The following is a 15,192-nucleotide window of genomic DNA, read 5'->3' on the forward strand; positions in this document are numbered from 1 at the left end:
GTTTTATAATCTGTCTTCCAACTGAAAGAAAAGCAGTGCCTATATGTGAACACTGGACAGTGACACTGCAATTATTATATCCTCATGTTGCAGGGCTGCAGTGTCTCCCATTACCCAGTAAATCTGTACTGGGAGGCACACATGACAATGGGCACTGCACAGCTCACCACATAGATCACAAAAATTTCAGTCTGGGTCATGGTCGATAAGAATCCAACATAATAGAATCCTCACAGAGTGGTGGTTTTTGTACATGCCTTTAACTCTGTCTTGAAAACCAAAAAAAAAAAAAAAAACAGACAAACAACTAACTAAATAAATAAATAAATAAATGAAATGGTAGCTCAAGAGACCTGCTCTGAACATCATACAGTTACCATGGTATAGTTTGTGGTCTTTCTTACAACTCATTTCAGCAAAGGAAGAAGAGAACCATGGAAAGTACCCAAAAAATACCTTCCACTAGTTATCCTGACAGCTAACTCTCCCCAGAACCCTACATTGCCTATGGCTACCCATCTAGGACTCATATTAGCATCTTCCATACTGTGTGATGAGATCAAATGATTTAGACAGCACAGAAATCCTGCCAAATCTATTTATGTGGCAGGGCAACCTAGAGACCCTGTCTCAAACATGCTATCTGTAAAAGACAAACACTCAAAAGTGTTCTCTGATATTTACACCGAAACCATGACACATATGCCTCACTTCCACACATAAAGAATCACATAAATACAAACAGACATAAGTAAGTAACTAATAAAATTATAAAAGGATGTTTTGGCACACACCCTATATTCCAATAACTAGGCAGCAGAAACAAGCAAATTTCTGTGAATTTATCTCCGTTCTGAGTTCAAGGACAGCATAACATAAGGAGAGAAACCCTGTCTCAACATAAAATTCCAACTCTGATTATCATTGACTCATCCTGAAATCATTTTCCAAAATACACTGAAGTGGTCCAGCTTAATCTCACCACAGGACCCAGGTAAAGGACAATGTATCTTAAAGTCATTTTTGATGTCTGCCAGTGGTCGCTGTCAAAGTAGTTTTAGAAATGAACATAGCTGTGTATGGTAGCAGGGAAAGGCAGATCTCCGTCAATTCAAGCCAACTCAGACTACATAGTGAATATGATAGTAAGACTTTTTTAATCACACACACACACACACACACACACACACACACACACACACACACACACACACAAATATACCCATAGCAACAGAGCCAGAGCTCCAAAGAGTGTCATTCCCCATGAACTTATGGACCCAATTACACTAATATTACCAACATTCTTCTCTTTTGTGTGATAAAATCATCTAAATAAAAGCTAGCCTGTAATGAACAGAGTTGGTTGTTATGCCTAGCCCAGTGTCTATCATTGTTTGAATTTAGGAGAGGAACTCAAGTCAGTCACTGAAGGGAAAACATGTGGAATGATTGTGTCTTGATTTTCTCTTTTGCTTTGGCACTATCACCTGAGCTAGCTCTCTTAACAAGCCCAGGCCCACTTGCTCACAGACATTGCAACCTCAGAGGAAGTCTTCTTCCCATATAAAGCATCAGTCAACACAATCTTTTCCAGGCAGAAATCAGACATTCTGATCTAACAAAACACACTCAATTGGTATCCTCTCAGATGATCTCAGGTTTTTTCATGTTGATACCTGAGACTATTTAGGAGACAGAGAAAATAATATATGATAAGGTTTTAAAAATCCAAATCCAGTGTATTAATCATATCCATCATTTACAAGGCAAAGACTCAAAACATGAAGACAGCACCAACTGGAGAACACAGATATGCCAGTATGCCAGAAAATAGGAAGAGGCAAGCCTCTAAGATAAACATGAAAAAAAGCTAAAACTGTCTCTCCACAGCAACTTTTCCCAAAAACAAAACCTTCAGGAACTGATAACACAAGAAATTTTATGACAACAAATTGGATAAGGTCCAAAATTTTTAAGTAAATGGATATAACTAGGTTAGCATTATACATTACAGAAAATTAGTACACAGATTCACATAATATGAGGCCTAAACTTGTCACAAAGATATAACAATCAAAAATATATAAAATATTTTGGAAAGACTGAAGGCATTGGTAAGAAAAAGCCAAGAAATAAGGAAGGAAAAAATGTCAACTTTTAAACAAAAGAACATAGAAAACATAGAAAAGGAAATGGGTAATCATGACCAAAGTTTCCCAGATACCTATAACTCTATGTGTATAAAAATTAAATAAACACAGACTTCACAACTTTCACAAAATTACCTCAAAATGACCCTTGAACTGTTGTTTCTAACCCTTAAGCTACTGACATTTCTTCCAACACATAAGCATCATGCTCTAGAGCTCCCACCAGCAGTGGAGTTGACATCTTGCAATAGATCAGCAGCTCTTTGTAATTCATTTTGTTTCAGGTAAATACAACCACACTGATGCTCAATCACAAAACAACATAGAAAGATAATTTGAAAGACAGGTAGACCTTGCAGGGGAGGAGGGGATGGAGAGGGAACTGGGATTGACATGTAAAACAATCTTGTTTCTAATTACAATAAAATAAATTGAGAAAAAAGAGAGCTATACCAATGAAATCAAATTGAACACCATGATATGGACCCACATGCCTACGAACACCTGATGTTGGACAATGAAGATAAAATTATACAATGGATTTGAGAAAGCATCTTCAACAAATAGTGCTGGTGCAACTGGATGCTGGAATATAAAAGACTGCAGACAGATACATAACTATCACCATGCACACAACTTAAGTTGAAATGGATCAAAAAGCTGGGTGTTGGTGGTGTGTCCATTTAATCCCAGCACTCAGGAGGCAGAAGCAGGGGGATAACTGTGAGTTCAAAGACAGCCTAGACTACAAGACAGGCTTCAAAGCAATACAGACAAACCCTGTCTAAAATACCAAACAAAAAACCCAGCAAACAAACAAACAAACAAAAAACCAAAGCAAAACAAATGGATCTAAGACTTCAAAATAAATCCTGCCACACTGAACCTCTTAGAAGAGTCAGTAGAAGGTACCCTCTAGAATTCGCACAGAATACTACTTCCTGAACATAAAAACAGTAGCACTAACACTGAGAGCCACAATTAATAAATGGCACCTCCTGCAACTGAAAGGCAAATGACACAGGCAACAAGAGTAAAAGGCAGCCACACAGAATGGGAAAAGAACTCAAAAGCTCATCACCAAAACACCAAAGAACCCAATTAAAAATTGGGATAAGGAGTTAAATAGAAACTTCTCAATAGAGGAATCTAAAATGGCTAAAATATATAAGAAAGTGTTCATTATACTTAGCAATCAGGGAAATGCAAATCAAAACAACTCTGAGGTAGCATACTGCTCTTGTCAGAATAGCTAAAATCAAAAACACCAATAACAGTTTATGCTTGAGAGAATTGGGGAAAGGAGAACACTTGTCCACTGCTTATGGAAGTGCAAATTGTACAGACACTTTGATAATAAGTACTCTGGTTCCTCAGGAGAATTGGACTCAGTCTACCACAAGATCCAGCAATTCCAGTCTTAGGCATATAGCCAAATATGAACATTCATAGGAAAAGGACATCTGTTCAACTATGTTCATAGCATCATTATCTTTAGACAGAAACTTAAAGCATCCCAGATGTCCCTAAACTAAATGATGGATAGAGAAAATATGGTACATTTACAAATTGGAGTACTAGTCAGGGAAAAATGACAATGGAATATTAAAATTCATGGGCAAATAAATGGAAGAAGAAAGCATTCTGAGTGAGGTAACCCAGTAACAAAAATACAAACACCTTATGTATCCACTTATATATGGGATTCTACATGGAACAAAGGATTACCAGCCTACAATCAAAACCACCGGAGAAGCTAGGAAACAAGGAAAATCCTAAGAGAGATATACATAATCACCCAGAGTACTGGAAAGAGACAAGATCTCCTGAGCTAAGTGGGAGCATGGGGAGAGGGGAGAGGGAGTTAGGAGAAGAGAAGGGAATAAGCAGAGAGGATAAAAGACATGAGAGAGCAGGGAGATGGAGTTAGGGGAAGAATAGAGGAGAACAAGGAAAAAGATACCATAATAGACAGAACCATTAGGATACAAGATAAATCTGGGACTAGGGAAATGTCCAAACATCTACAAGGATGACACCACGTAATAATCTAAGCAATAGTTGAGTAGTTAAATGCCCTTCCCCAATAATGAGATTGATGACTGCCTTATATGCCATCCTAGACCCTTCACCTAGTAGCTGATGGAAGCAGAAGCAGGTACACAACAGTAAACACTTAGCTGTACTCCTATAATCTAGTTTCAGTTAGGGAGGACTCATAAGCAAATGGGTCAAGACCAAGCTGGAGAAACACACAGAAACAGCTGACCTGAACAAGGCGGAGCTCATGTACCCCAGCCTTGTAGCTGGGAAACCAGCATAGGATTGATCTGTGCCCCCTGGAATGAGTGTCAGTTAGGAGGCATGGGCAATCTTTGGAGCCTTTGGTAGTAGGTTAGTAGTTATCACTCATATATGGATGGACTTTTGGAACCCATTACACATAAAGCAACTCTCAGCTTAGAAACACAAAGATGGGCCTAGGACATTCACCACAAGATATGATAGACTTTGAAGATCACTAACAATCCCTTGGGAGCAGAAAGGGGGTCGGTGAGGAGCAGGGGAGGAGCAGGGGGAGGGGGGTGGAAACTGTGATTGACATGTAAACCAAGCTTTTTTTCTAATTTAATTCAAAAAGAAAGAAATGCTCGCCCAAACAACAAAAAAGCAAAGTAAAAGAAAAATGATTTTAAATATGATTTCATGGCCTATGGCACCTAACATGGAATCTGCCCAATCTACCTGGTCAGCACCATGTACACTTGAGAAATCTCTACACACCAGAAACTCCTTATTTTCCCCTGGAACTAAACTTTAACTAATGACATCATTGTGGTTAGTTGAACCACCAAGTTGCAAGGAATTTAATTATCTATTAATGAAAGACAATACACATCACCATTTTTCTACAAGTTCCTAACATATTTAAAATATTTATAATACAAAATGAAAATGGAATGAAATATTCAGAACTACTAGAAATCAGACATTCAGTTTTCTAATCTGTCCACCCCTGAAAACAAAAGCAGTTACCACATGTGACCACTGGACAATGATAATGCAAGAAATACATCCTCACATGACAGGGCTGCAGAGTCTCCCATTACCCAGGAAATCCATCCTGGGAAGCACAGAGGATAAAAGCCACTGTCCAGGTTATCACATGTACCAACAGAACTATACTCTGGCCCATGTTCCATTCAAATCTCAACAGAATTGAAAGTTCCCTAGGTGGTGGTGACACTTGCCTTTAATACCAGCACTTGGGAGACAGAGATCTGTGAGATCAATGCCAGGCTGGTCAACAGAGTGAGTACCAGGATAGCCTCCAAAGCTACACAGAGAAACCCTGTCTCCAAAACTCCAAAAAGAAAAATGAAAAAAAAACAACAACATTGTTTAAGTTGACTATAAACTTGCTCCTATACCCAGCTTGCTGCTCACAATACACTGATCAAATTAACCCCATAGAGCAGAGATAGTGAGAGACCTCCCCGTATGTCTAATAATTGAAATGGCAGAAAGGGATTTCCCAAGACAGGGAATCTGAACACACTCTCCCCATCGATACAGGGAGGGCTCACCACACTGTCTGCCACACCTCACCATCTGTTCCTCCCAATCTGTAGACAGCTTCCCCTAGCTCACCATTTTGTTGTTTCCAGATCAATGAAGCTCTCAGCTCAGCTCCCTGCAGCAGCAACTCCACCACAGCAAACAAAACTGGTGTCTCCTCTTCAAAGTCAAGCCCGCAGCCTAGTGACAGGAAGAGCCCTGCACCTCTTCTGACAGGCATGTTGCAAGGGGCGATTGATTGCTTAGTGAGCCTTGAGTGACAAGAGCACCTCCCATAGGTTTAGATTGTGCTTAAGTCACAGTATTGTGGTTCCTGACCACGCCTCCCACACAAGAAAAGAATCTTTACTACCTCTACAGCGATTTGCATTTCAATAGCACTGGCCCCTGGCTCAGATTGCAGAGCCTGATAGCTTCCTAGTCTCCATAGCAATTTCCCCTTGTCCTCCAGGATATAATTGAAAAGTTTCTAACATACCAAAAGCCTCTCTGAGGATGCAGCAATCTAAACCAGACCAAATCAAAATGAATTATAAAAAGCTCAAGTGGGAGACACAGCACAGGGATGGAGATTCACAGCCACCCTTTCTTCATAACACTATCCTCCCCTCTCTTGCCTCCCCTGTCTTCAATCCTGGGGAAAAAAAAACATAAGAAAGAATTGTAACAGTGTCCAAGTCTAACATCCTGGGACAGAATCCAAGAGGTTGGCGGCCAAAAGAGGTGGCACAGGAGAGCAGCGCAGGCTGGGAAATGTAGTCCCAAGCGAGGTTCTCTGGGGGGAGTGGGAAAAGTCTCTAGAACTGTTGGCTGACCCAACTGGCTTTGCATGAAATTGAGAGAGTGAATCAGTGACTGACAGAGCTGAGTGATAGACTGAATTGAATGGAGGCTGCAGCCAGGAGGCAGCAGTCAGTGTTGCAGTTTAGGAATGTCCAGGATTTGAGCAAGGTGGTGGTGGGAAGTTAATTCATGAGCTTGCCCAAGTGCCTGGGCGCTTTTGCCTGGGAGTCCATGAATGAATAAACAAACAAATAAATGAATAAATAAATGTTTGAATGAATGGATGGATTGGGTGCAACCACATTGGTGGAGACAGGCACGGACCGGGACAAGCCAGGAGGGAAGAAGGGAGCCCAGTGCGGCCAAGGGTCTGTGTTCCAGGCTCTGAGGGTGTTGGGGCGGGGGTTAATGAGGTAAATAGCTGTTATTTTATGTTACATGAAAGAGAAATCATGCACTAGGGAAATGTCTGAAGATCTACAAAGATGACACCAACTAATAATCTAAGCAACATAGAAGAGGCTACCTTAATGCCCTCCCATGATATTGAGATTGATGACTGACTTATGTGCCACCCAATAGACCTCATCCAGCAGCTGGTGGAAGTAGAAGCAGACACCCACAACTACTCACTGAACTGAACTAGAATCCAGTTGCAGAGAAGGAGAGTGATGAGCATCAGGGTCCAGACCAGGCTGGTAAAACACACAGAAACAGCTGACCTGAACATTGGGGACCTCTTTGCCCCCAGATTGATAGCTGAGATACCATCATGGGACTGTTCCAGACCCCCTTGAACATGGGTTTCATCCAGGAAACCTCAGAAATCTACAGGACCTCCTGTAGTAATTCAGGACTTGTCCCTAGTATTGGTGTAGACTTTGGGAACCCATTTCCATAGAGGGATACTCCCTGAGCCAAGACACATGGGGGTGGGCCAAGGCCCTATCACAAAGGACACAATAGTCTCTGATGACACCCTATGGAAGGCCTCACCCTCCAGGAGGAGCAGAAAGGACATATGATAGATAGGGTTTTAGTTGGAGGGGGGAGGTTGTAGGAAAGGAAGGGAGAGAGAGGGAAATGGTATTGACATATAAAACAACCTTGATTCTAATTCAAAGAAAAAAAGAAAAGAAAAAATACAACTCCTGCAACCACTGTTAGGAGTCCCATAAAAAAGAAATGAAGAATGGCTATAATTGAATAATAGGTTTTCTATTAATAACACATGATTAGCAAGTTCACAAGCCTATGTATAGTATGATATTGTATAATGGAAATTTGTCAGGGTTTCTCCAATCTCCTCTCTAAAGGGTAATGAATCATGTATTGACCAAGGTTTTGTTTCTTTAGCTGTGAAGAGATGCCATGTACATGGCAAATATTTTCTTTTAATTTTTAAAACATGTTTTTCCCTTTGATTTTGGAGGCTGTCCTGCAACTAGCTCTTGTAGATGAGGCTAGTCTCAAACTCACAGAGATCCACCTGCCTCTGTATCCTGGGTGCTTTGATTAAAGGCATGCACTCCTACCCTCTGGTTATGGCTAATTTTTAAATGAAAAACATTTAATTTGTTGGCTTACATTTTTATAGGTTTTATTAAGTATTTTCATGTTTCAACATGGTAGAATACAGGCAGAGATGGTGGTATAGAAGGAGCTGGGCATTGCACATCTTGACCACTGGCAATGAGAAGAGGTCTGGGACACTATTGATGACTTTAGCTTATATAAGATCTCAGTATGCACCCCCAGTGACACACTTGCTTCAATAAGTCCATACCTACAGCAACAAACCAAACTCATAACAGTGCCATTCCCTATGAGCTCATGGGGGGCAATTACATTCAGACTAACACAGGTATTATGCATTAAGGTTCACAAGGAACTATGATATGTCCTTTTGTGTGAGTGAATAATGAACCCATCCTAATGAGAAAGACTAAATTTTAAGTTCATTTTCACACCAGAATTTATTAGACTATGAAATTTTTGCTGGGGCATACCTAATTACATGAAGTATTCAGCTTTCATTTCACACAATTTTGGAATAGTTAACACATTGTGGATTATCCTCGAATTGGACAGAGAGGCTAGTGAGTAACATTTTAAAAACTACTTATATTTTTGAGAAGCTTGTTTTAACAACATTGCTTCCAATAACTTGTACATGTTAAACTTTTATTTTCCCTGTTTTTTCATGTGCCTAAAGATAATCCATACCATCATAAATTCCAAGCCATTCTACTATATTTTTGGTATTAATGGTCAAACATATATGTGAATCAGAATCCTGACTGTATTGAGAATAGTAAATAAATGTCTTTTAGACATGTAAAAATATCTTAGTCAATACCACTACAATCCCCAAACTGTCCCAGAAAAACACAACCCAGTGTAAAACATATTCTTGACTAGCAGGCACAATACTACAACCCCACGAGACCAGTGGTCTTTACATTCCTTCATTCGAGAATATTATGTTTTTGAAAGACAAAACAAAACTTTCAACATACCTTTGCAGATTTCTAGTTTTGGCAAGTTATATTTAATCCAGTGAAAAACATCTGTTAGTCTCATTAATTACTTAAGATTGAATGGCAATGCTGTTTGTTGAACTAATGTCTGTCTTAAGAAATCTTTTATTTTTTGAATATAATAATCTTTATCATTTTCGATGGCCACTGGGTTCCCCCTACCCTCCAATGAAAACAAAAGCAAAACCTCTTCACTGATGTAAAACTTATGTGGGTTTTTATTCTGAGTTCGAAGAATCTCTAAATAATATAGGTCGCTTTAATTGAGCAGTTTCTTTTTAATCTAATATATGCCAATAATGTTGTTTCATTTTCAGAGCATTTGAAAAATATAAAGTTAATGACCTATTATTTAATCTATCTCTGGAAGTCTTAATTACCCCTTTTAGTTTACTGAGCATATCTTTTAAGGAATCATAAAGTGTTAATATAAGTAATCTATTTTTTGTTTTGGTTTTTGAGGCAGGGATTCTCTGATGCTTTGGAGGCTCTCCTGGAAACAGCTCTTATAGACCAGGCTGGTCTCACAAAGATCCACCTACCACTGCTTCCTGAGTGCTGGTATTAAAGGTTGCATGGCCACCTGGCATAAGTAAAGTTTTTTAGTTAAAATCAACATGAATTAGAAAAACCTAATATTTAACAGTTACAGCCCTCCTGGATGGACTTCCAGTCCTCCAGAGAAGAGATGGGAAATGGAGACCCAAAAACCCATGAGTCTGATCTCTGTTGGACTGTTTAAATATCCTGTGGGAGTGCCCATGGGTATCTCTGGGGGAGGGTTCATGATTTGTCATTATTTTGATTTTCGAGGTTCAGCAGGTTTTGGATTAAGATGGAGGAGGGGGCTTCAGTGGAACCTCCACCATAATATTCCTGACTCTTTTGGTATATGGAAGCCAGTGGCTAGAATGAAGCTTCCCCCATAACTTAAATAGGACTAGCTAACTCATGTCCCCACCATAGAAGTTAGGTGGAGTGATTCCCTGTCCCACAGGTGGAAGAGTGCCCAGAATATTAAAAATTAAAGACAGATTTAAGGACACAAATGGAGATGTTTATTCGCTGGTTTCTTGCTCACGTCAGATGAACTGAGGATAAATTCTTCCTGGTTGTCACAGGGATTTTACACCACTTGGGAAGTAAAAAATACCACATCTCCAACAAAATAGGGTCTTCCCCCTTCAGAAGGCTGGAAGATGGCTCCATCTTACTTTTAATTTATTCCTGAAATGCAGAGCAAACTCTAGGCAAATGAAAAATAATAGAAACAATAGTGTTTGTGTAAATTTCAATACTTAGAGTATCTTGAGCTAGGAAGAATGTGTTAATGAGCTCCATTGTTAGACAGCATATCTTCTTCGAAGGACATGTAAAAAATCCCTGCAAGAGCACTTTCTCGCCCAGTGGCTTAATGTAGCCAGGCAGTAGTGGTATACAAACATAACTCTGGGAAATCCATCAAGTCAGGATGCTAATGGAATAAGGCATCTCCATTTAGAAGGTGAATTTAAATTTCATGCAGTACTTTAAATTTATTTTTTTATTTTAAGTACACTGGTGTTTTGCTGCAAGTATGTCTCTGTGAGGGTGTCAGGTCCCCTAGAAATACAGTTACAGACAGTTTTGAGCCACCATGTGTGTACTGAGAACTGAATCCAAGTCCTCTGGAAGAACAACCAGTGTTCATAATGCTGTAGCATCTCTCTAGCCACATCATTCAGTCCTTTATCTACAATTGTAAATGATGGCTTTAGAAATGGACAGAGAGTTTAGTTTCTCCTTCCTTGGTGATTGGAACTTTGATTATAATGTTTCCTTTTTAAACATCGATTCACTTAATTTTTGAGCTTTAACAAGTTTCAAAAATGAATTCCTATAAGAGGAAATTAGCAAACAAGTAGTTTTCCACTAAGTAACATGTATATATCAAATAGACAAAACAAATAACCAAATTTAGTCATGTATCTAGTGACTCATATTATTTTAGAAATTTTTCAACTGAAATAACACTCACCCATTTGATTCATTGCCTCCCATATTCTTTTGATTTATACAATATGAAATCAAATTTTCTGAAAATTTATGTATTGTGGTAATACAGTGTTTGCTATAGTTGTTTCTGATGTGTAATTAGAGTATAAACCCAAAATCAGGACCTTAAAGTATAGAAACTTAATTGACTGCAAAACCCACTGTATTAGTCAGGATTCTCTAGAGTCACAGAACTTAAAGATTCTCTATCTATCTATCAATCTATCTATCTATCTATCTACATATAAGTGTACAGGGATTTTTTGGAATGCCTTATATGCTGTAGTCCAACAGTGGCTAGAAGTGAATGGAAAGCTGAAGGATCTAGAGTTGCTCAGTCCCACAAGGCTTGGTGTCTCACATTTTTTTTATAATCTGGAATCCCAAAGAACTAAACTTCAATGCCTGTGAATGAATGGATGTGCTGACAAGGAGAGGGATACTAGCCAAAGATCTAACACACTATCTTCCTTCTTCCATTGTCCATACAGCATAAGGTGTGTGTGTAGATTATAGGACTGCCTTAGAGCCACAAGGTCTGGATTAAAGCCATGTGTCATCTAGCCTCAGGATCTAGATCAAAGGCAGGTTATCTTCATGCTTCAAGGCTCAGATCACAACTCTTCCCTATAGCTTAAAATTACAGTTCATTCCAGATATAGTCATATAGTCAAGTCAATAACAAGGGTTAGCTATGGCAACCCACCCCTTGTTCAGAAACCTCAGTAAACCTGGCCCTAGTCTTCTCAACGTCAGTCAACCAATCTTATAAAAGACCCGATGGGGCTATAGGTCTATGGTGGCAGTAGAAGGCATTGTAAGAGAAGTATAACCATAGGGGTATGGACAACTACTTCATGTAGCTTGCTTCTCTCTTCAGGACTTGCTTGAGCCTGCTCTCTCTCTCTCTCTCTCTCTCTCTCTCTCTCTCTCTGTGTGTGTGTGTGTGTGTGTGAATGTGTGTCTGTCTCTCTCCCTCTGTTTCTCTCTGTGTCTGGTTTTTTGAGATAGGGATTCTCTGTGTAGGTTTTTAGACCAATCTATATTGAACACACAGATATGCCTGTCACTGACTCACCAGTGCTGGGATTAGAGTAGCATGCCACCACCATGCAGCAGGTTTAATCTCATATATATATCACATGCATTGGGTAATAGATAGCTGAAATGCCTGTCCTACTTCATGAATTGGTGTTTTCAGGATTAATTGTAATTCAGTGGCCCCTGTAAAATGTTCAGTTACTTCCAGTGGCTGGGATTAATGGCATGTGCCCTCATAAATAGCTATATTTATTTTTTACAATGTTTTTTATGGCAGGCAGTGGCAGACACTTGGAATGAGGTTAGTAGGCATTGTTTTGTCTTCAATGATACTATTCTCATAAGTTATTATGTTTGTTATTTTCCTGTGTGTGTGTGTGTGTGTGTGTGTGTCTGTGTGTGTGTGTGTGTCTGTCTGTCTGTCTGTCTGTCTGTCTGTCTGTCCATGTGTAGACTGTGCAGCAAGGCTTTTAAATGCAGATTGATCTTCCTGTCTCTGTGCCCACATTGTTGGAATTAAAGGAATGTACTACAACACCTAGCTTGAAAATAATTCATAGGGTTTAAGTCTGCTTTTCTTTTCATGACCATGGAGGCCAGGAGATGGTGTAAGGAAACCTGATATATGAGTTACAGACAGTATTGACCATTTATACGTACTAGGAATAGAAGCTGTATGCTCTGAAAGAATCCTCGGTGCTTTTCACTACCAAAGTATTTCCACCCAAAGTTTTCTGTTACTTTTTGCTTGTTTATTTTTTGAAACAGGTTTTCTCTGTGTAACAGTTCTGGCTGTCCCAGAACACACTCTGTAGACCAGGCTGGCCTCAAATTCACAGAGATCCACCTGCTTCTGTATCCAGAGTGCTGAGATTAAAGGCGTGTGCCAACACTACCTGGCAATTTTTCTATTTTTAATTATGTTTCCTGTCCAAGGCAGCCTTGTCAGGGTCAGGCACCTGATGCTGATTAAAAAGCAGAATTCTCCTCCATTTGAGAGAATAAGTGCCAAGAAGGGATGAGCTTCCTAATTGTTTATGCAATAAAACATTGTAGGCAGTTATCCATATATGTACAACCAACAAAAATGGATGAAGCTGTTTGTATTCATGTGTTTCAGTATATGTATTCACCCACACATAACAAGGAAGCAGCTGCCAGTAATTTGGGAATGGATGGAGCAATGAGATAAAAGGGGAAAGTGGTATCATACATTCTAATTTTCAGGTTATAGATATAAATTTTAAATAAATGAGGGACGGGAGATATGGCTCAGCAATTAAGAGCTCTTGTTGTTATTACAGAGGACTCAGGCTCCATTTCCAGAACCATTAACCATTTGCTGTATCTCCAGTCCCAGGTATCTCCTGCCTTCTTCTGGACTTTGTAAGTACTGTGCACAGACACATGCTGGCAAAACACCCATATAACTAAATTTGTAAAATGTTAGTAAAAGGAAAGTTGTAATTCTCCACAGCCCTGAGACAAAGAGCAGCTAAGGACAGATAAAATAAACTTGTCATGTCTTGCATGGGAGCAGCTATGACCTTCCAATTAGTCAGCCTGCTCAGAGGCAAAATCAGCTTTGTTCTGATGTCTATAGAGGTTATCATAACCATGGATGTAAGGGCTAAATATACAGTGTTCTCTATCTTTTGTAACTGGGAGAATTGTGGCATTGGGACTGTTACTTTTTAGATCAAACATCAAGATTGATAGGTAGCATAGGTTCTGACAATCTACTTTCCCAGTGTCATTTATTTCAGTTTCTGCTAAGGTGTTGTTGCTTATTTAGAATATGCCAGAGGCATTTCTTTCCATCATTTTTTATGATTTGCATATGTTCCTGTATGACTTTGATGTAAGAATATCCCTAAAAGTCTTTCTTCTACATTGTGGTGATGTTCAGATGTGCATTTGATAAGTGAACAAGCTTAGGAATAGGCAAAGGCCTGTGTGAATGTGTCCAGAATCACTAAGTAAAATCCCCATGCTTCCTTTACTTAGGAAAAGCATTGTTTTTGAAATAACTCACACACTCTCCTTGTCTTCTGAAGGTAAAAGCTCTTTCTCATTTTTTCTGTTTTGGCTGTTGTGGTGGCTATTCTTGGCACTCAAACTGAATATCTCTAGAAAAACTAAAACCTAAACAGTTGTGTCATCTGTGAAGGATTTTTCGTAAAGGTTTTGAAATTTAAGATGTATCTTTGATCTGGATAATATGAAAAAATAAGATACTCCATTGTTGATGAAAGTCAATTGGTGGCAGTGTATATCTTTAATCCCAGCACTCATTAGGCAGAGGCAGCTGGATTTTCTATGTTTGAGGCCAGCCTGTTTTACAAAATGAGTTTCAGTGATACACAGAGTTACCTTGTCTCAAAAACAGCAAAAACCAATTAAACAGAGAAAAATATTCACATTTAATCTGGATCACAACTTCTGGTATCAGCTGACATATATGAAGGATGTTGAAGAAGGAATCTCTCTTTGCCTTGTTTCTCTACCTCTAGCTACCATTACTAGCATTATAGCCTACCTCTTTGGATTTTATTCTATACTGAAGACCAGCTGATTTATTCAGCATCATGGTCTGAACAACTACTGGGTTCTTTACATTTCCATTGGTAGGCGGTCATTGTTGGACTACCTGGACCACAGCTTGTGAGACTTTCTCCATTCTAATAACTCCACTTTCTACATACATGGAGAAATTCACTCTACCAGTCCTGTTCATGTAGAGAACCTAGAATGATGCGGCTATTTTTTTCACCTGCTCAATGATGAAGATGTGCTGACTAACAATAATGCTTAGAAACACATTCTTCCTAGTTCCACTATTCTCTAAGTCTTCAACTTTGCATGAAGACTACTCTTTAGTGGCTGGTGAGATGGCTCAGCAGTTAAGAGCACTGGATCCTTTTCAGGAGAACCTGGGTTGAAGTCCTAGCACCCACATGGAAACTCACAACTGTCTGTGACACCAATTCCAGGAGATCTGACACATTCACGTAGACATACATGCAAGCAAAGCACCAATGCACATAAACTATCAATCATTTACT

The 15,192-nt window shown here is 39.3% G+C and overlaps 1 protein-coding gene across 1 annotated transcript in view; it reads left to right on the forward strand.

Moving 5' to 3' along the window:
- Positions 1-15,192, forward strand: part of LOC113838058 (mothers against decapentaplegic homolog 1-like) — a 450,092-nt gene that overhangs the window by 380,393 nt on the left and 54,507 nt on the right. The window contains exons 11-12 of the mRNA XM_035453574.1: positions 3,269-3,304; positions 5,944-5,959. Of these exons, the coding sequence (XP_035309465.1) occupies positions 3,269-3,304; positions 5,944-5,959 (52 nt within the window). The remainder of the gene's footprint in view (positions 1-3,268; positions 3,305-5,943; positions 5,960-15,192) is intronic.

Source organism: Cricetulus griseus, unplaced genomic scaffold (assembly GCF_003668045.3).
Source record: "Cricetulus griseus strain 17A/GY unplaced genomic scaffold, alternate assembly CriGri-PICRH-1.0 unplaced_scaffold_1, whole genome shotgun sequence".
Lineage (NCBI taxonomy): Eukaryota > Metazoa > Chordata > Mammalia > Rodentia > Cricetidae > Cricetulus > Cricetulus griseus.